At 39.4% G+C, this 21,377-nt stretch overlaps 1 protein-coding gene across 3 annotated transcripts in view; it reads right to left on the bottom strand.

Annotated features, from left to right (window-relative positions):
* Positions 1-20,867, bottom strand: part of STK38 (serine/threonine kinase 38) — a 128,880-nt gene extending 108,013 nt beyond the window's left edge. For 2 of the 3 annotated variants that reach the window (XM_027603555.1, XM_027603553.1), the window contains exons 1-5: positions 20,587-20,867; positions 16,348-16,483; positions 5,310-5,361; positions 4,292-4,414; positions 2,437-2,520 (exon numbers count right to left, since the gene is read on the bottom strand). In XM_027603555.1, coding sequence (XP_027459356.1) covers positions 2,437-2,520; positions 4,292-4,414; positions 5,310-5,361; positions 16,348-16,478 — 390 coding nt within the window. In that variant the 5' untranslated portion in view covers positions 16,479-16,483; positions 20,587-20,867. The remainder of the gene's footprint in view (positions 1-2,436; positions 2,521-4,291; positions 4,415-5,309; positions 5,362-16,347; positions 16,484-20,586) is intronic. The other variant, XM_027603554.1, reaches the window with a different exon arrangement.
* Between the last annotated feature and the right edge of the window lie 510 nt (positions 20,868-21,377).

The raw sequence follows: 21,377 nt of genomic DNA, 5'->3' as shown, positions 1-21,377 counted from the left end.
AGTAAGGGCAGATGCTTTTCCTCAGCTTTCATACAGAAGCGAAGCTTTTGGGAAACAGTAATGCCACCTGCTCGACTGCAGCTGAGGCTAGGCCCCGGGCATTAGCAGACATGAAGCCCATACAAGTCAACCTTCACCTGCTTCTGCTCTCCTGGCTGCAGGGAAGGCCTTTACTTGCCACACGGAGCCAAAGAAATGGGGAGGCACTACTACTACGACTTGTCAGTGCCCCTGGAGGACAGAATGGGGACTGCCACATTCTCTGTGTGTCAAGGGGAAAGCTATAGGCCACCTGTGCACACCTGCTCTTCTCTTCTGGGGCTGACACAGCAACTAGGAGTGGAGTTAAGTAAATAGAGGGTCAGGGAGGAAAGAACCAGAGGTGCAACTCTCATCAGAGGCTTCCTTTCCCTGTTCCATAAATATTTAATGGGGTGGGGAGTTACATGCTAGCTGCTCTCCTGAGCACTAGAAAAGCAGAGATAAAAGTCTGTCTTTTGTCCCATTCTAATACAATCCTGGCATCACAACTAGAGGCTGTCCTTTTGCAATGTAAGAGACACATGAAAAAACTAGCTAAATGCTGGTCTCTTATCCTTTAAAATTTATTTTCCGAAGAGCAAAATCTCCACCCTATGGATCAGAATAACAACCTGAACTCTCAGTGAGTAGCTTTAATTCCCGTTCAGTTTAGTAAAAGCAAACAAAAAATTTTTCCTATGGATAAGGCACCTCTACCTACAAAAAATAAGGCTCTGAATCTAAACTTTGTCAGCCCTACCCAAATGTGATGGATTTGTCCTGGTCCACCTCCTCGCACACTTAGCACAAACTACGCTTCGAGATGGCTGACCCAGGCACTGTGTGTGGCCAGAAACTGTAACTGGACAACAGTGAGATCAAACCCAGGGAGCAGAGTCCAGCAGCAGCAAGGTGAGCTAACAATTCAGTTAATGCATTGTTTAAAATCCTAATTCTCACAGAAAGTCCCTCTACTCTCATGTAGGAGAATTTTAGAAAATGATTTTGAAAAAGGTACAATATTCAAAAAACTGTTTTTACACCTTATGTTTGGATCGACCTCTGTGACCATGCTGGGCAACTGGCACACGCTATGAAGGATCAATAAGGGAAAACCATGATGCACACTTCTTTTTACAATGTGAATCTGAACATTAATTATTTGATAAAGAAACGTTTTAAGGCTTCGTTAAAACTACAGGAAATAGGTCTTGTAAAAATAAAACTTACTTATGAAATACAAAATATACTGACTAATCAATACAGTTTTACATTTCCCTTTTCAAGACTAACTGAAACTCTTTCAGTGCCTACACCCATACCACACACTAATTTTTAGATAATACATAAATAGGGCTGTTGAGCGTTGAGTGAGGTTGGTATTAGCATAAGCTATGGTGTCTGAAGGTTCACTGCCAGGGTATTTGATACTCTCAACCAAAATTCCTGCAAGTCTAAGCTTCTGGGTAGCACATGAAAATTGAAGAGAAAATAAAAACTCCAAATTGTGACTGGCACTCAAAAGAAGGACAGAGAAGCCTCAATGATTATATCTCCTCTCAAGAGGCAGAAGGGACCAGGTGCAGACCGGTCTCCATCCCTGCTCTTGCGCTCTATACCCAGAGCTCTCCTGGCCACAGGGTCTCTCTTTGCCCTGATTCTTTACAGGACATACGCAGGCATCATCCACTACTGTTCTTAAGCAAACTGCTGAATGAAATTAGATTTACAGAAAGGCAGCATTCTTGTTTTTAATATACTGCCCAATATTTAAAATTTTATTTTGCATAAAGTACTTCTGCATCTTATAAATCTATATGCAAAGTAGGTTTAGGTTTTAGAAAGTGTTCTGAATCCTTAAAAGAGAATTTGCACTGCTCTGCCGTTTGCATTAGATTTTTTCAAACTCATTCAGAAAGAAGACTGGTCTCTCTTGGGTAATAACGAGCTACTCAGAAGACCCAACTTTGGTTTGAATGTACAGAATGAAGCATATTAAGACACATTTTAGATTGCAAATTCCAAGTTCTAGTTCCTAAGTCTCAGTTCCAAGGTATATATATACAATTTCTCTCAGCATTCAGTAGGAACACGCTACCACAGCAAGTGTGACCTCAAAAACAGGCTCCTCGTGACAAGCACAGATTGTGATCAATTGGGAGACACAAACAGCAGATGCTTCTAATAGGTTTTCAACTTTTAAAAGACCACACAATGTAAGGCATTATTTGTCCTTTTTAAAATATATATAACTGCTTCTTTGTTGGGGAAAGAAAAGTAGTATTAACTATATATTCATACATGACAGTGCTAAAGAAAACCGTAATAAGAAAATACATTTCAAATTAAAACAACAGTTTTACATGACAAAGAATTTATAAGCTGATTAAAATCACTGCTACAATTGTGGTTTACCTGCTCTTTTTCAAGCATATCTGCTTTACGGAGTATTTTCATTGCATACACATGCCCTGTATCTTTCTTCTGAACAAGCCGCACCTAAGAGTTATAAAAGAAATGCCAAGTCAAAAGTTCTCAATGTCAAGCTAGAGCTTTCATGTGTTTTAGGAAATAATTTAAAATGAGAAAGTATTACAATGTTAATATAAGCAACCAGCAATAACAAAGCAGAAAAAAAGTGCTTTTTAATGTTCCAAAATGGATATACTTATTGTACACCATGAAGTCAGCCCTGGGAACATTCTCAAACATCTCCATATCTGAACAGCTTTGGCTCCCTAGTTGAACAAATCAATCTAATTAAAAACCCTCACTTTCGAACTTAAGGACTCATTACACCAGAGGCACATGTCATCCAGTCAGCTCAGAAACCCTAAGGAAGCCATGACAACAATCTTTAAAACAACTGTAGCAAAAGCTCATGCATAGGAAAAATGTCTAGAAGGAAAAAAAACCTAAAATGTATAATTAGGGAAATGGGGTTTTATGCAGTTTTCCTTTCTCTTTTTTTATCTTCCAGTGTTTTTAGAAAGAACAGATAATTTTATGATGAAAACTAATGGTCTGCAAACCCAAAGACAAACTTCTTGGCAAGTCCCTGCACATCCTCCCCCCACCGCCCCCCCCCCAGATACGTATGCTTTCTTCTCCCTGCACCTTTTTTCATGTTCTTCCTGACTGCGTCCCACATCCCTTCCTCACTAAACAGAAAGCCCTTTTAGAGGTGGTACCGTACCTTTCCCTCTCTTCACGAGCCAACAGGGATTCTGAACACTGAGGGATCAATTTAATCTTTCACCTGTGTGCCTCCAAGTACGTACTCACATTTCCCCTAGGTATGGGTGTTTAATAATATGCTGCTCCGTTTATACAAAGTTAATGAAACTATTGCATCAGTAAGTCGTTCACTTTGGGTGTTTTCCATTAATGAAGATGACCTTGCACGGGCTCATTCAAACCCTCCCCAACAAACTGCCCCTGTGACCAAGCAGGATGCATCCACAAGACCAGGTGGGACAAACCTGCAAATACTTTAGACTCTCTACCACTACCTGTATAACCCATTTCTATAAATTCTGTCTCCTGTGGCCATCATTTAGAGCAATAGCAATCCAGCAGGAAGAAATAAAGGGTGGAGATATGCTGTTAGTTTGCTCCTGGAAAGGCAGTGTGATGCTGCGAAAAGCAAGAGCTTTAAGTTCAGGAACTCCTTTAAGAAACAAAACAAATGGGCAAAGGGGAAAAAAAGAGACAAACCAAGAAACAGATTCTTCACTATACAGAACAATCAGATGGTTACCATAGGGGAGGTGGGTGGGCGGATGGGTGAAATAGGTGATGGGGATTAAGGAGTGCACTTGTGATGAGCACCCGGTGATTAACAACTTAAAAAAAAAAACCAGGCACTCCTGGGCCCAGCTTCTGGTACTGCTGCTCACTGGCTGTGTGACAATGGAACATTATACATCCCCTCTGAGTCTTAATTTCATCATCCATAAAATGAGTTAGATTGTAGGAGAGAAGCACTCAGTAAATAATAAATATTGATTTCCTTATACCTTTTAACTCTCCTTCTAGATCAATACTTAGAGCATCAACATCATCTCTGGCAAAAGACAAGAACAATCAGAGATCTGGGACAGTGGAGGGGGAAATAAAGGCCAGAAATAGCAGTTACAAGGTGGGGCTGGCATGCCTGACCCACCTACCCCATATTTCAGTTCTATTAACAATCATGAGCTCATGGTATGTCAGCAGCTTCAAAGTTCTGAGGTGTTTTTATATCTGATAAGTAGCTGTGGTTTTTTACCTCACCGAATGCTCCTCTGCCTATTACTTTTAAGGACTCAAAATCTTCCAATCCAAGTCTTGTTCTCTTCAAACGAAGAAACTCCGTTTCCTTCCGAGCATGCGCTGATCTCCTCAGTTGCTTCTAATGTTTAAAGGGGGAGAGAGAGGTGGGAAAGGGAGGAACTGAAACTGCACCTCCACAGCAGTCTTAGTTGTGACTGGAAAGCAGGACCACGCCAGACTAAGCATAAACTTCTGAACCCTTAAGAGGTCACATCTCTCCTCCCCAGCCTTTGGACACAATAACCAAACCATACTGAACAGATGAATGCCTCCTCTGAGGACTCTGATCAACCTACTTTGGCAATCAACTATTCTAAGTTTTCTAATGAAGGAAGAATAAACAATATTTTCCTTTAAACTTCTGTATATAAAATAAAAGGGTGGGTTTTTTTTTCTTTAATTTCCCTCTGGGTTTGGTGTTTTTTTTACACATTGGAGTTCATTTTATACTCTATATTTCCTACAAGTTTTCAGTATTTTTCACCATTTTCCTGGATTCTATGATTCATTCCTATTTTTGAAGGCATTTCCACTGTCATTTCAGTTCCTTGCACAGTTTCTTAACTATATTTTCTCCTACCACATCTGTAGGCATTGGGGAAAGGACTGATCTGAAGAGAAGTTTTGCCTTGATAATGATTTCAGAACTTTGCTCCACTTCTATAGAGACTTTTCTGGGATTTCCGTAAGTATGCTGTAATTTGCTTTTTTTAATTTTAATGTGATCTCATCTTTTTCTTTTCTTGGAATTCTAAATCTAGTCCATTTATTACAACTGTGCCTAGATAAATCTTCCTCTCCCTGGTACTTAGTAGTGAATTTTTCCCTTTGCATGAATACCTAATTCCAGAAGTACCCCAGCCCTCACAAGTTTCTCTGTTACTAAGCCAAGTACCCTATATACCAAGGCTAACAACTTGCTGAACAAGATTTGCCATGCTGGGTTCAAGGAAAAATTTCCGAATATGAATTACCTCTTCATCTTTTAGGCCTTCTTCTTCCATCACTTTTTCTAACTTCTTTTGTCTAAAAATAAAGATATTTGAAATAACAATTGAATACCTTTCTGATAAGTCTATATAAACAGTATTTTTTTATTTTTTAAACACAGTATTTTTTAATGGTAAAAAAAGGTAAATCTCAAAATGCCTCATTAAAACAATAAATTACAGGGGCGCCTGGGTGGTGCAGTCAGTTGGGCGACCGACTCTTGGTTTCAGCTCAGGTCATGATCTCAGGGTTGTGGGATGGAGCCCCATGTCAGGCTCTGTGCTCAGTGTGGAGTCTGCTTGAGGATTCTCTCTCTCCCCCTCCATGTGCCCCCCTCCCCCTCCCCACCACTTGTGGCATGCACATGCTCTCTCTCTCAAAAACAGATCTTTAAAAAAAAAAAAAAAAATTAGTTACAAAGATAAGTGAAAAGATTCCCCCCCTTTGTTCTGCATTTTGAAAAAAACTGTATAAGATGTTACTGTAACAAAGAATCCTATTTCAAAATGAAAAGTTCTCTCTCTTTTTTAAAGTATTTCCTCCTTAACAAACCACAAACAGTAGTGTTTGATAACCTCTTCTATCAGGGTGTCTCTCTCTCCCTGACTGAAATCTACTTCCTTTATTTTTACATCTTCCTCCTCCTCCCTGCCACAAGCAAAGAGCTTAGATAAACAAGAGTAAAGGCAGAATTTAGAGATTCAAGGGGAGAGGCACGAATGATCAAAACAGGTGACTGTCACCACCATTAAAACTTAAGACTCTAAATCCCTGGAGTATTAAACCTTAAAAACTGCATCCAAGAATATTTTGGCTCTACAGTCTCATACAGATTTGATAAAACTAAAAGAAACAAGAAAAACTTCCTTGTAACCAATTCCACACAACCTGCATTTATTCAGCGTAAGTGAAAGCACCTTGGCTGGGATCTCTATCCCTTATCAGCATTTCAGATAACAGGTAATGTGAGCAGGACAGGGAAGAATGAAAAGTAGGAATACAGGGCACCTGGGTGCTGCAGTCGCTTGAGTGCCTGACTCTTGATTTTCGGCTGGGGTTGTGATCTCAGGGTCATGGGATCAAACCCCGAGTCAGGCTCTACCAGGCTGTTGCTCTCCCTCTCCCTCTGCCTCTCCCCTCTTAGAACTCTGTCTCTCCTCTCTCACAAATAAATCTTAAAAAAAAAAAAAAAAAGTAGGGAGTATATGAAGCAACAGCTTGTAGTCTAATGTGGGGAGGCATGTAGCACTTCAAATGTCACACTAAAAGGGCTGGCTCTTCGTCTGTAGAGAACTAAGAGCTACAGGGGCTTGTGTGTAAAAGAGTGATGTGATGAGGTTTCTATTTTAAAATGACAGTCAACAGTAAGGAGCTGATGGACTGGCAGGGAAAGTAACTGACAAAGACTGAGGCAAACTAAAAGCTCTCCTAATGATTCAGATGATATGGAGTACAGATCTGAAAGGAGGGCTGGAAATCTACAATGGACTGAACAGAGGTACTACAAAGATGACTAATTCGTGATAGGAATCAAAGGAAAAATCTTAGACTTTCTTGTGTGGGAGGATAATGATGCCGCTAAACAAGACAGGAAACACAAGAGAAAGGACCACGAAAAGATAATGGGTTTTATTTTGGTCAATAAATAATTATTAAAATAATAGTAATTAAAATTAATATCATGTTAGAAATCATATTACAAATCCACAGGATCAGATTATATATAACAAGTTGTGATCTAAGCTCTCCAAAAGTGAAAAGATCTACTCTGACCCTGATGGGGGAAAAAACAAAGCACTTACATGGCTTCCAGTCTGCCGACTTCTCTGGGTTCCCAGAATAGTTTGTGATGTGCATCTTTGTTAGCATGTGTATTAGAGGGATAAGGCTGTACTGCTGGTACTTTCAGGAGTGTATGTTAATTAGGTGAAGCAGAGAAGAGTAAAAGGAATCAAAGATAACATCATGGCAAGAACTGTAACTCAACTATGGTCAGCATTTTTTATGCCCTGAATAGCAAACACCATCATACTTTCTGACTCTATTTTGAATGACCACACCAGACTGGGCTAGAACAATGTGCCCAGTGTGTGTCCCAGAGATGGCTGCTTCTGACTATATTTTAAATCTTAATTCAAACTAAGAAGTTTTCCATAGCTTGACTGCAAGTGTAATTAAATTAGTTTCTGTACCTACCCGAGAGTAAAGTTACCAGAATCAACTCCTTGAACACAATCAGATTCTTTCATTAGAAAAAAGTATCCAGAAAAAGCCCATCATGCAGAATTATCCACGGTAATGATTTATTGGGTCCAAGCCAAAGAAGACCTTAAAGACACCCAAAATGACAAGCACAGCCCGAAATGAGGTTTACAAGTGACATCCTCTGTGAGATGACACTAAGAAATTACTGCTAACTTTGTTAGATTCATGTTGGCATTGCAGTTATACAAGCAAATGGCCATATTTTTAGACACGTACACTGAACTACATAGGATTGAAAGGACAGATGTTTGAAATTCGCTTTAAAACACAAAAGCAAGAAAAAATAAAATGGAACAAATTTTTTTTTAAGATCTTATTTATTTATTTGACAGAGAGAGAGATAGCGAGAGCAGGAACACAAGTAGGGGGAGTGGGAGAGGGAGAAGCAGGCTTCCTGCTGAGCAGGGAGCCCGATGTGGGACTCGATCCCAGGACCCTGGGATCATGACCTGAGCCGAAGGCAGACGCTTAACGACTGAGCCACCCAGGCGCCCAAAAAGGAACAAATTTAACAAAATCTTGATAATTACTGAATCTGAGGGATGAATATATGGGAGTTCACTGTATTAGTCTTTCTGTGTGTGTGTTTAAAAGTGTTCATAATGGGGGCACCTGGGTGGCTTACTCGTTAAGCGTCCGCCTTTGGCTCAGGTCATAGTCCCAGGGTCCTGGGATCGAGCCCTACATCGGGCTCAGCGGGAAGCCTGCTTCTCCCTCTCCCACTCCCCCTGCTTGTGTTCCCTCTCTTGCTGTGTCTCTCTCTGCCAAATAAATAAATAAAATCTTTTAAAAAAAAAAAGTGTTCATAATGAAAAAGAAAAGCAGGCCCCTCCACTGGTATGTCTCTGATCAAAGACCAGTTTAGCTAACACTCCAGGCTTTGGTGAAGCCATTCTTCCACTCAACTCCAATGTTCCAGAGCAGAACTCTGGGAGAGAGACTGGCCACTTTCACATGTAGGGGCCACACCCATCCTCACCCCATCAAGGCCTTCCATGAGCTCTATTCTATTTATTTGCGTGTGAGCCCACTTCTCATAGAAGACAGTAAGATCTTTGGAAGGCAGGGCCCATATCTGAATCCTCCTTCTCCACTAAGAATAGTGTTTGTACACAGCAACTTTATAAAATGCATGTTGCCAAATGGGGGGAAAAAGAAAATCAGAGTTTGTAACAATGTGCAAGACACATTCATGACTATGTGTAATTAGCTCCCTTTGCTAACCGTAAATTAAGTTCATCTCACAACACAACTTGATTCAGAGGTTTCAGGGATGAGAGAAAAGGGCTAGTCCGTTCTACGAGAGCTGACTAGACAATATTTCTCATTTCTGTTGAGGAGACATTTAAAACCAGGAAAAACAGTACAGAAATAAGCACTAGCTGTTATTTCCATGATCAAAACTGAGAAAAATCTCAAGAAATACCCTAAAAAGAGTTTTACACAGATTTTTTAAAAAATCTCAACACATTGCAGTGCGTGGGTCGTGCCCTAGGTCAAGTGTCCGACTCTTGGTTTTGGCTCAGGTCATGATCTCAAGGTCATGAGATCATGCCCTGGGTCAGCTCCGTGCTTGGAGCTGAGTCCGTTTGTCCCTCTTCCTCTGCTCCTCCCCACTGCTCTCTTAAAAAAAAAAAAACTCAACAAATTACTTTGGTTTGACTGATACATCTAGTCAGTGAATAACATTCAAAGGTCAAGACTTACTCATCTCTGGGACTTAAATAAAACTGACACTTGCGCATTAATAATAATCACATATTGCAACTCAGTACCAGATCAGACCAAACACAGCCACAGGAAAACCTGGGTAAGAATACCTAAAAGGAGTAGCAGACAGTGCTGGTTCTCAAAGGGTAAAATGTAGGAAAGTTCTTATTTGATTTGGGGGCAGGAGGGGAGGGAAGCATACCATTACTTCCTATAAATTGGATTTTTGTGGCTTTAATTAATCCACCAAAATAGTATTCATGAAGAACAAAAATAACACAGAATATTTTATAAGAAAAAAATGTCAGCTTCCTTGGTTTTGATTTCAGGCTGCTATAAATTATTTTTTGTATGAATAACTAGGCAATCATCAATATTTACTGGGTACCTAGGATCACGTAAGAGAGAATAGAACGAGAACTGCTATTCCTAGATAACCTTACCATCAGAGGCAAAACAAAGTTTAAATAAAGAAGATGAACTCGCACTCTTAAGTGGGTTCAGTTTATAGTCTACCAGTAGCATTAACAGGAGACCATCAAACAGAACCAGACTCAGGGGGTTTAATTGTTTTTAAATCGATCAGTAGAACTTTCTGTAATGTTTCTAAACCCACCCAATGTTCTCATATTCTACTTTTATACAGGAAACCATTCCTAAATGATTTTTATTCTTTCTTCTACTTCTAGGCTTTGGTTTCATCTCCCCTGTTGTTAAGTACTTTGTTTCAAATATAACCTGAATATATAGTGCATTTCTACTATATATAGAACAATGCAAAAGGTACATATGCGTGGAAGAAAATACTAGAGATTTTAAGGCACCCAGACAAGGCATATACATTGAAAAGTTATTACAACCTGATCTCAAAATTTACTAGCCCAATACTTATTTCAAACCACTCTTCACATACTAGTTATATACTCATAATAAAATGTTTCTTTATCATTGATTGTCTATTATTTAAACTCTGCTTATTTATCAAGGTTCTATGACATTTCCACCCATAACATGAAAAAGCCTGAAAATCCATTTCTTTTTTTTTTTTAAGATTTTTTTTTTTTTTTTGGACAGAGAGAGCGAGAGAGCACAAGCAGGGGGAACAGCAGAGGGAGAGGGAGAAGCAGGCTCCCCTGCGGGGCTCAATCCCAGGACCCTGGGATCATGACCTGAGCCGAAGGCAGACACTTAACGACTGAGCCACCCATTCCTGAAAATCCATTTCTGACAGGTTTGGTTTTTTTGTTTTTTTGTTTTTTTTTTTTAAATAGGCTCCACACCCATCATGGAGCCCAATTCAGGGCTTAAACTCAGAACCCTGAGATCAAGACCTGAGCTGAAATCAAAAGTGAGACACTTAATCAACTGAGCCACCCAGGCACCCCATCTAACAGTTTTTTTTCTAAGATTTTTTTTTGACAAAGAGCACATGCGCAGAAATAGGCAGTGGCAGGGAGAGGGAGAAGCAGGCTCCCCACTGAGCAGAGAGCCTGATGCGGGATTCAATCCCAGGACCCTGGGATCATAATCTGAGCCAAAGGCAGACGTTTAACCAACTGAGCTGCCCAGGCACCCCTACTGCTTTTTTTTTTTAATGAAAAATAATGATGATTTGATAACAACAAAAATTACCAAAAACAAACATTCTAATCCTCTTAAATGTTTAACATTCTCTTCTTACACCTGTCTTTTGATTAATTTGGTCTTTAAGAAAAGCAAAACCACCAATGCTTTTGGAAGGTGTTTCCATCTTAAGAATCCAAAACAAAAAGCACTGATTTCAACTCATTTCTGGATGCAATTTTAGCGTAAATCACAATGTAACACTTATTTTTTTTTTTTAAGATTTTATTTATTAGGACACCTGGGTGGCTCAGCTGTTAGGCGTCTGCCTTCAGCTCAGGTCATAGTCCCAGGGTCCTGGGATGGAGTCCCTCACTGGGCTCCCTGCTCAGCAGGGAGCCTGCTTTTCCCTCTGCCTGCCACTCCCCCTGCTTGTGCTCACTCTCTCTCTCTCTCTCTCTCTCTCCCCCTTTGGCAAATAAATAAATAATAAAATCTTTTAAAAAAAATAAAATAAAGATTTTTATTTATTTATTTGAGAGAAAGAGAGAGCATGAGCAGGGGAAGGGGCAGAGGGAGAGGGACAAGCAGACTCCCAGCTGATCACAGAGTCCCACACAGGGCTCAGTCTAATAACTGAGATCATTACCTGAGCCGAAATCAGATGCTTAACCCAACTGAGCCACCCAGGCACCCCCACAATGTAACATTTATTAATAAAACATAAACAAAACCATATGTCATACTATTCCTAGAGAATGTGATATATATTAATAATGAACCATAAGGCAGAGCCAGTAGGATTAAAAAATCAACTATTATTTTTTTTAAAGATTTTATTTATTTATTTGACAGAGAGAGACACAGCGAGAGAGGGAACACAAGCAGGGGGAAATGGGAGAGGGAGAAGGAGAAGCAGGCTCCACGCTGAGCAGGGAGCCCCATGTGGGGCTCGATCCCAGGACCCTGGGATCATGACCTGAGCCGAAGGCAGACGCTTAACGACTGAGCCACCCAGGTGCCCCAAAAAATCAACTATTATTAAATAAAACAAGGTTCAGTCAGTTGAGCATCCAACTCTGGGTTTCAGCTCAGGTCATATCATCACAGTCATGGGACTGAGCCCGCATCAGGCTCAGTGCTCAGCGCAGAATCTGCTTCAGATTATCTCTCCCTCTCCCTCTTCCTCCCGCTTGCTTGCATGGTTGCTCTCTCTCTCTCTTTCAAATAAATTAAAAAAAATTTTTAAATAAAGAAATAAATTGGGGTGCCTGAGTGGCTCAGGTGGTTAAGTGTCTGACCCTTGGTTCCGACTCAGGTCATGATCTCAGGTTCCTGAAATCAAGCCCCACATCAGACTCCACACTAAGCAGTCTGATTCTTGCCCTCTCTCTCTCTGCCCCTCTCCCTGTTCATGTGCGTGCTCTCTAAAATAAAAATAAATAAATCTTTAAGTAAATAAACAAAACAAGGAACTTAATCAGAATTCATAGTATTTGTTTTGTAACTGAACCACCAGAAACTCTGATTTCAATACAGTGGTTGTATTAAAAAGAACTATCTACCTCCAACAGCATACCTCGAGATATATTGTGCAAATTTATCTTTGAATTCCCCATCATCCTAACATAGGGCACTCTGCAGGCATTTGTCTATTTCAAAGAGCAGCAGCTAGCCACCACCAACTATAAAATATTTTGCTATTCCACATACAGATCTGCATATTTAAAGTCTAAACATGATTTACACCCTCATGAAGAATGTGACTGCAAAAGCCCTTATCAAAATATTAGCATATCAAATCTAGCAACATACAAAAAGAATAATATGTTATGATCAAGAGGGTTTTACCCCAGGAATGCAAGGTTAATTTAACATGCAAAAAATCAGTCCATTGAATTCATCATATTAAAAGAATAAACAATGATGCAGAAGATGCAGAAAAATTATTTGACAAAATTCAACACCCACTCTAATAAAAAACTCTCAGCCAACTAGGAACATAAGAAAACTTCCCCAACCTACAAAAGGCATCCTTGAAAAACCTACAAGTAACATCACAACAGTGAAATAGTGAGTGCTTTCACCCTTAAATCAGGAAGAAAACGAAAATGTCTACTCTCACCACTTATATTCAACATTGTACCTGATATCCCAGCCAATACAATAAGGCAAGAAAAAGAAAGAAAAGGTGTATAGATTGGAAAAGAAGAAGTAAAATTCTCTATTTGAATATGACATGATTGTTTACACAGAAAATCCTAAGGAATCTACAAAAAAGCTAGTAGAATAAATAAATTAGTAAGTTTCAGGATATAAGGTCAATATACAAAATTCAGTTATATTTCCATATGTTAGAAGCAAACAATTGGAAAAAATTTTTTAAATATCCACTTAAAACAGCATAAAAATAAAAACCCCGAAATACTAGTAACAGAAGAACAAAATAACATGTAAGACCCCCACACTAAACACTACAAAACACTGCTGGGAAAAATTAAAGACCTAAGAGAATGGAGAGATATAGTATGTCCATGCATCAGAGATTCAATACTGTTAAGATGTCAATTCTCCCCCAAACTGATCTACGGATTCAATACAATTATAATCATAATTCCATCAAGCTTTCCTCTAGAAATTGACAAGCTAATTCTAAAATCTATATAAAAAATGCAAAGAACCAGGATCCTGGGTGGCTCAGTCATTAAGCATCTGCCTTTGGCTCAGGTCATGATCCCAGGGACTTGGGACAGAGCCCTACATCGGGCTCCCTGCTCAGTGGAAAGCCTGCTTCTCCCTCTCCCACTCCCTCTGCTTGTGTTCCTGCTCTCCCTATCTATCTCTCTGTCAAATAAATAAATAAAATCTTAAAAAAAAAAATGCAAAGAACCTAGAATAGCCAAAACAATCTTGGGGGAAAACAAAACAAAACAATGAAGCTGAAGACTTACACTAACTAGAGGACTTCAAAACTTACCACAATACTACAGTAACGAAGTCAGTGTGATACTGGCATAGGGACAAACAGATCAATGAAATAGAATAGAAAACCCAGAAATCAGGGCACCTGGTTGGTTCAGTCCGTAGAGCATGTGACTCTTGATCTAGGGGTAGTAGGTTCAAGACCCACATCGGGTGTGGAGATTACCTAAAAATAAAATCTTTAAAAAAAGATAAAAGAAAGAAAAAAGAAAACCCAGAAATACACACATACTACAGGGTATTTGATTTTTGACAAAAGTGCCAAAGAATCTGATGGGGAAAAGGAAATCTTTGCAACAAAGGATGCTAAAACAACTGGATATCCATAAGGAAAAAAAAATAAATCTCAACCCCCATCTCATAGACTTATTAATTCAAGATGGATCATAGAACTAAATGTAAAAACTAAATTATAAAACTTCCCAAAGAAGATACAGAAGAATATCTTTATGACTTAGGGGCAGCAAAGTTTTACTACAAAAGAAAAAAAATGCCAAATTAGATTTCACCTAAATTTAAAACCTCTGCTCATCTAAAGTCACTATAAAGAAAATGAACAGGAGGGGCACCTGGGTGGCTCAGTTGGTTAAGCCTCCGACTCTTAATTTCAGCTCAGGTCATGATCTCAGGGTTGTGTGATCGAGCCCTATGTTGGGCTCAGTGCTCAGCAGTCTGCTGGAGATTCTTTCCCCTCCCTCTCCCTCCCCCTTTGCTCCTCCCCCACCCAGCTCTCTCTCGCGCGCACGCATGCTCTCTCACTCTCTCTCTAATAAATAAAATCTTAAAAAAAAAAAAGACATACAAACAGACATTTTGTTAGCAAAAATGTAAAGTAACTGGAAACTCTCACACAATGCTGATAATATTCTGGAAAAAGGTCTAGCAGTTTCTAATGAAACTAAACATATACTTATGTATATTTATGATCCAGCAATTCCACTCCTAAATATTTACCCAAGAATTGAAAACAAATGTTCACAAAAAGATCTGTACACAAATGTTCATAGAAACGTATTCAAAACAGCCCAAAACTGAAAAAAGCCCAGATGTTCTTCAACAGAAGAATGTAAAACAGAGGTACAGTCAGAAAACAGAATGGTACTCAGCAATATAAAGGAACAAACTATTGATACAACAGCAACATGGATGAACTTTGAAAACATCAGGCTGAGTGAAAGATGCCTTACTCAAATGAGTACTTACTATATGAATCCGTTTACATTCTCCATTTGTATGGAATAGGCAAGATTAATCTATGATAGAAACAAATTACAACAGTGGTTGCCTGGGTTTGAAGGAACATCTCCAGGAATCAAAGAACTTTCTGGGATGATGGTAATGTTCTAGGTCTTGATAGGAGTTCAAGTTCTACAGGTATATACATTTGTCAAAACTCATTGAATGGTACCCTTCAGATTGTGCATTTCGGTTGGAACCCCACACTGGGTGCAGAGATTACTTTAAAAAAAAAAAAAAAAGAAAAAAACACACCTAGAGGAAGATTGTGCATTTTACCGTATGCAAGATTTACACTCTCTTAAATATACATATGTGTGTATATATACACATGTATACATATGTGTGTGTATGTGCGTGTATATATATACACACATATTGAACCCGTTTGTTATACAAGGACACATATTCAGAAGTAAAACACTGAAATCTCCAACATGCTTTGAAGCATAGCAAAAAATTAAGATGGTTTAATGAATGGATAGAGGATGAATATGTAACACAACAATGAATGACAATTATAGACCCTAGATGATGTATATAAGGGTATTCAGCATATTAATCCTTCAACTTTTCTGCACTTTTGAATATTTTCATAATAAAATGTTGGGAATAAAATTTTAATTACAAGTTACTACATGAATAGTGTACACCAGGTCAATAACAACAGGTGCCAAGTGATTAAGTGATTACTATGTGAGAAGCACTATGGTGGTTACTCACATACGTTATACATATAATCCCCACAGCAATCCCGCAAGGTAAGTATTATCCCCATTTTCCAGATAGGGAACTGACACACAAAAAGACTAGGAAACTTATTCTGGCCTCAGACAGCTACCAAATGATAAAGGCAGGATTCTAAACCCAGGTCTGATTCTATAAGGGCTGTTCTTTCCGTTACATCAGACTGCCTTAACAATGAATCCAAGGATTTAGCCCAATTTATTTTTTTATACTACTATGGAATTGTGTGTTATTTTCTTTTCCTAAGAGTTTATTTTTAAGTAACCTCTGAACCCAACGTAGGGCTCAAACTCACAACCCCAAGATCAAGAGTTGCATGCTCTACCAACTGAGCCAGCCAGGTGCCCCTGTGCTATTGACTAGTAGTAGAAATAAGTGGGTTAATAGCAACTGTAATGGGATAGGCTATTACATTGCTGCTGCTATTCTTATCTCCTTTCAACGATATTATGAATGTGTCTCATGATACTAGACACAAATGCCAAAACCATGACACAATTTTCTCAAACAGTTCTTTACCTCATTTCTCGTTCTTCATGTTGAGCGATAAGGTTGCTATAAAAATTCTCCAGTGTCACTTTGGTCATGGTCACCCTTTCCTTTGTGTGATTACTCATGGAGGAACAAGGTGTTGAGCCTGTCATTGCCATGGCTGCTAGAAACAAAAAAAGAAGAGGTATTAGTTTTGGAGTAGAATCCACCAATCATACACTCTCCTCACCTACTGGTAGGATAGTAAATTGGTACAAGTTTTCTGAAGGACAAACATATAATATACAACAAAAGCCAGACAAACAGAATACTTGATGAAAATAAGTATATATTAATGTCCTATGACCCAGAAATACCATCTCTAGGTATTAGGCCTAAAGAAATTGTCTCATAGACTCTTAAGAAATGCACAAACTTGTGCATTACAGGAGATGTTTATTATGCCATCATTTGTGTTATAGGAAGTTGAAGCCAATTCAGTAAGGAAATAAAATGCTGTGGGTGCACAAAGAAATAACATGCAGCAGTCAGAAGCAAATCTATCTGTACCTAAAAGTGACATGAATATATCTTTAAAACATATGTTGTAATTTTAAAAAGGAAGAGAACAAGATCATAATATAAACATAAATTAAGAATATATAATACAGACACAGTATAATTTTTTACCATCCAAAAATCTACCTTGAAGAAATCAAAGACCCATAAGGATTCATACGCAGGGGGTTCAATGTAGCACTGTAATGATAAAACTTGAATACACAACAACAGAACTGATTAAATTATAAAAAGTCCTATAATTGAATAATGCACAATTAAAATATGTTCAAATGTTTAATGTCAGGGGAAAGGTTTCCAATCTAAGCAGGAAAAGGTTACAAACCAGAATATATACCATGATTTCAATTTTATTTATGTGTTTACTAGATGTGCACAGAATTATTTGAAATATGTATCAAAATGCTACTAATGGCATAACTCTAGGCAGTAAGAATGCAATAGATCATTTTACTCTTGTTTGGGCTTTTCCACATTTTATATATTTTCTTCAATGAGCATGTACTATTACTATTAAATTACCAATAACTTTTAAAGATTTTATCTTTAAGTAATTTCTCCACCCAATGTGGGGCTCAAACTTACAACCCCAAGATCAAGAGTCACATGCTCTACTGACTGAGCCAGCCAGGTGCCCCAAATTACCAATAACTTTTAATTTATACCATTTCTACAGTTAAAAAAAAATCTGTAACTAAAATGCTCATCTACAGGTATATATGTACTCTGACATGTCTTACAGTATTTGAAAAATGTATGTTATTTGGATTTACAAGTTAAAACAAAAAACTGATACAAACAATGTTACAAAGAAAAAACCTGAATCATAATTTTAGTGATGGAAGATATCTTAAAAACAAAATACCCTGACTTCCTCGTTTTACATATGAGAAAACTGATACCAACAAGATTTAAATAGCTTATAGAACATTTTTTTCATAGATTTAAATCTCATTTTCCCCCAGATATTTTTACCAGCCCATACTCTCACAGTTGGCCAGACCATTCACCTCTGGACTTGCTCCAGCACTGGCAATAATGCTCAATATTTTATCTTTATCATGCCTTCCTCCAACATGACCGCCTCTGTCTGTCCTTTCATCCCAATAAAAAGCTGAGTAAAAATCAGGAGGGGCCAGAGGCCATTTTCAAAGATAGTACACTTTATGAAAGTTTCCTTAAGGTTCTCCCCTTAATACTTAGCAGCTTTTTAAATTTTCTCATAGATTAGGGCTACTAAGGAATGTGCAAACAGTTATTTATTACTAAGACAAAAGGCTTAACATTAAGCAATTTTATTAAAAGATATTCAGGGGAAAATCACGTAAAAGAATAATCCTTTCAGAGCAAAGAGATTCAAAATCAAGGCTCTACTTCAAACATTTTTATTCATGAAGTGCCAAAATTATAAGTAATAACAAATTCAAGAAAGTGAACTCAGTTCTACCTTACTATGTTATTTGTTAGAATGTTATTTTTTATGAGGAAGTTTCTGCTAATACCAAAGCAAACCCAAATATTTTTAGGATATCAGTAGAATTGTTTAAAGACCTCTGGTTTATGAAGCTTGGGTGTGGTTCCTTATTTGTCAGCCTGTACCCCCTCCACCCACAATGAAAACCACATGCACTCTGAGTCTGGTGAAGAAATTTTCAAACCAGATTTAAAAACAAGTCTGAAGCAAGGGAGTGCTTTGTACTCCTCCCTTGTCTGAACACTTCTAGAGACCCTTTTTATATACATATATGTGGTTACATTTTAACAACTGAAATTATTCAAAAATGCAACTAAGACAAACAGTGCCTTTCATAGGGCACTGTTTAATGGTGGTTAATAAATGTAAGTTGAGCAAGTTAATGATTTTTTTAGTTGTCAACAAAACTAAAGAACAAAATTATATTTACATTGATAAGTATATAAATACTGAGGTGTGGAATGTTTTTACTCATTTAAGTCACTGGCATGGCTTTCTAAGCTTTTAAAAAGATCAACAGGAGATTAAGTGTACTCAAAGATGCTCACATAACAGACCAACAAATTTCCTAGCAGAATGATTTTCAACCTTCACGTACAGTCTCTAATGTAATGGCAAAGGTTGCACTATCCTTCCCTTTGACCTTTCTTCAAAACCTCCTCCTCCTTCCCTTCCTCCACTCATAAAAGGCTTAGCCTGTTCTAATAACCTTTCATCAAAAGATACAATTACTATTGCCCTATAGCAATTTATAGCTTTACTGGGTCAACCAAGTACTTTTTATAACACAGGGCTTTCCCTCACACTTTTGATAATTCAAACCTTCATGCCCTGACCTACAGGCCCCTTCCCTATTCATTTCATTCTCCATCTCTGCAGAATAAGGGAATAGGTAGGTAAGAAATTCTTAAAAGTTTTAAAAACTTAACAAAAGAATGTGATCTGCAAAGGTACTGCAAACATAAGAGTAGATTAAATGAAAACCAGTTTTATTCAACCTAGATGGTCATCCTTGATTGACTGACTTTACAGTGGTACTGTTATCTCTATGAATACCCCTTCCCTCACCAATTATTTATTTCTCTGTGATTGACAATCCAGTATCTTTCATTTGGGTAAATGAACACGGATATCATTCCTTAAAAATCACATATCTTAATTTCTCCTCCTGAACTGTAAGCCATGGGAAAGCAAGCACCTGTCTTACATACACTACTTTTAATATCCTTCTCCCATCTCATGCACAATGCTATGCACGTAGTCAGCACCTTATAAAAGATTTACTGAGAAAGCACTCATCTTTCCTGACCATTACTAGGAACTGAGAATATGCATGTATGATGGGGATAGAACTGGGAGGGCAAGTGGTTTTCTATACAAAGTTGGAGGATAGAGTTCTGGTCCTCTTATGAGTGGAGCCTGTTATCGTGGTGTTTGTTTTATATTTAGGGAAACGCCATCTACTGCCTAGCTAATTCTAATTCGGAGCCAAGGTGAGCTGAAAGGGAGAGGAAGCACAAGGTTTACCTCACTTCAACTTTCCTCTGTACATTTCAAAACCAACAAGTTTCTCTTTGTGCCTTTTAGTCAATTCAAAGTGCAAACTGGGAGATCTGATCTCTCTACTAGCTGTTTCTGCACACTTTCTGAAACAGACTTCCTCCAAATCCTTATCGACTTTCCTTTTCCCACTCTTGTCTTAAAAAAAAAAATCGTCACTCAATTTTCCTGTGATTTTAAGATTATCTGAAGCCCAGTACTCTAAGACTAGCCATGGGGAAGGGGCCCGACTCAAAGGAACCACACCCCAAGACGGGCTTTCCATATCTCTGCCTCACACAACAGCTCTTAGGTTCTCAGACCCCAGAAAAAAAGAAAAGAGATGGAAACTGGTAATGACTGAGATTCCAGAGGAGACTTAAGCGGCTGCGGCGAGCAGACAAAGCTGGCAACATGGAAAAGAGAAGAGAGCCCGGGTCCCCGCCCCAGCTGTACAAAAAGAAAGAATGGGGTGGGGAGCCTGAGACTGGGAAAATGTGGCGAGGACCGGCAGCAGAGCCTCTGAAAACCGGGAGGAGGGAGGCTGTCAGTAGGCTGAGGAGAGCGGCCATGGGGCCGTCAGGACACGGCTGGTAGGAGGGCGCCGGCGGGAAGGGAGAACCCGAAAAAGAGACCGGCGGAGATGAGGGGGAGAGATTGGGATGGACTGAAGACGGCGGCAGCAAGACACTCACCAGGGCCCCGGGGAAGGAAGAGCTGGGGGCGGCGGACAGCCGCAGACGCCGGCCGGGCCAGCGACCTCTCTCGACGGGCGGACAGGCGAAGCCCCAGCGGCAGCACCCCGCCGACCAGAGAAGAAGATAGGGACGCGTTAGGGTCTCTGAGGCAGGGGCCGAGGGGCGGGTGCGGGTAAGGACAACAGGAAGCGCTCCAACTGCCGGAAAAGACGGCAGCGCGAAGGGGCCAAGGCAGCCGAGTCCCCCGCCGCGTAGAGGGGCTGGCGCGGCGGCCAAGGGCCAAGACTGCGCAAGCGTGACTTCCCAGCGCCGCGGCGGGGGATTTCAGGACTGCGCGTGCGCGGCCCCGCCGCACCCACTCTGCTTCTACCTGAGCAGTAGAGGCCGTATGGAGGGCAGAAGTATGAGATGTGGCGCGGATTCTGGGAGGGATAGGCTGGGCTCGGGGAAGGTGCCCGTTGTTTTCTGGTTTCTTTGTCTGTTTGCTTTATTTGGAAATAATTATAGACTCACAAAAAGCTGCAAAATTAATACAAGGAAGTCTCGTGTACCCATCACCCTCCCAGCTTCCCTCACCATCTTACATAACTATACTACATTATCAAAACCAGGAAATTGACATTGGCACGGTACAACTAACTACACCAATACAAATGACTAGATTGCAGACCTTACTCAGATTTAACCAGTTTGCCACGCACTCATTTGTTCATCTGTGTGTGCTTGTGTTCTCGCACTCATCCGTTCTATTAAATTGTATCACTTGGATAGTTGTCATCCCCCATCTT

This window comes from Zalophus californianus, chromosome 7, assembly GCF_009762305.2.
Source record: "Zalophus californianus isolate mZalCal1 chromosome 7, mZalCal1.pri.v2, whole genome shotgun sequence".
Classification (NCBI taxonomy): domain Eukaryota; kingdom Metazoa; phylum Chordata; class Mammalia; order Carnivora; family Otariidae; genus Zalophus; species Zalophus californianus.
This window is presented reverse-complemented; position numbering and strand designations above follow the sequence as displayed.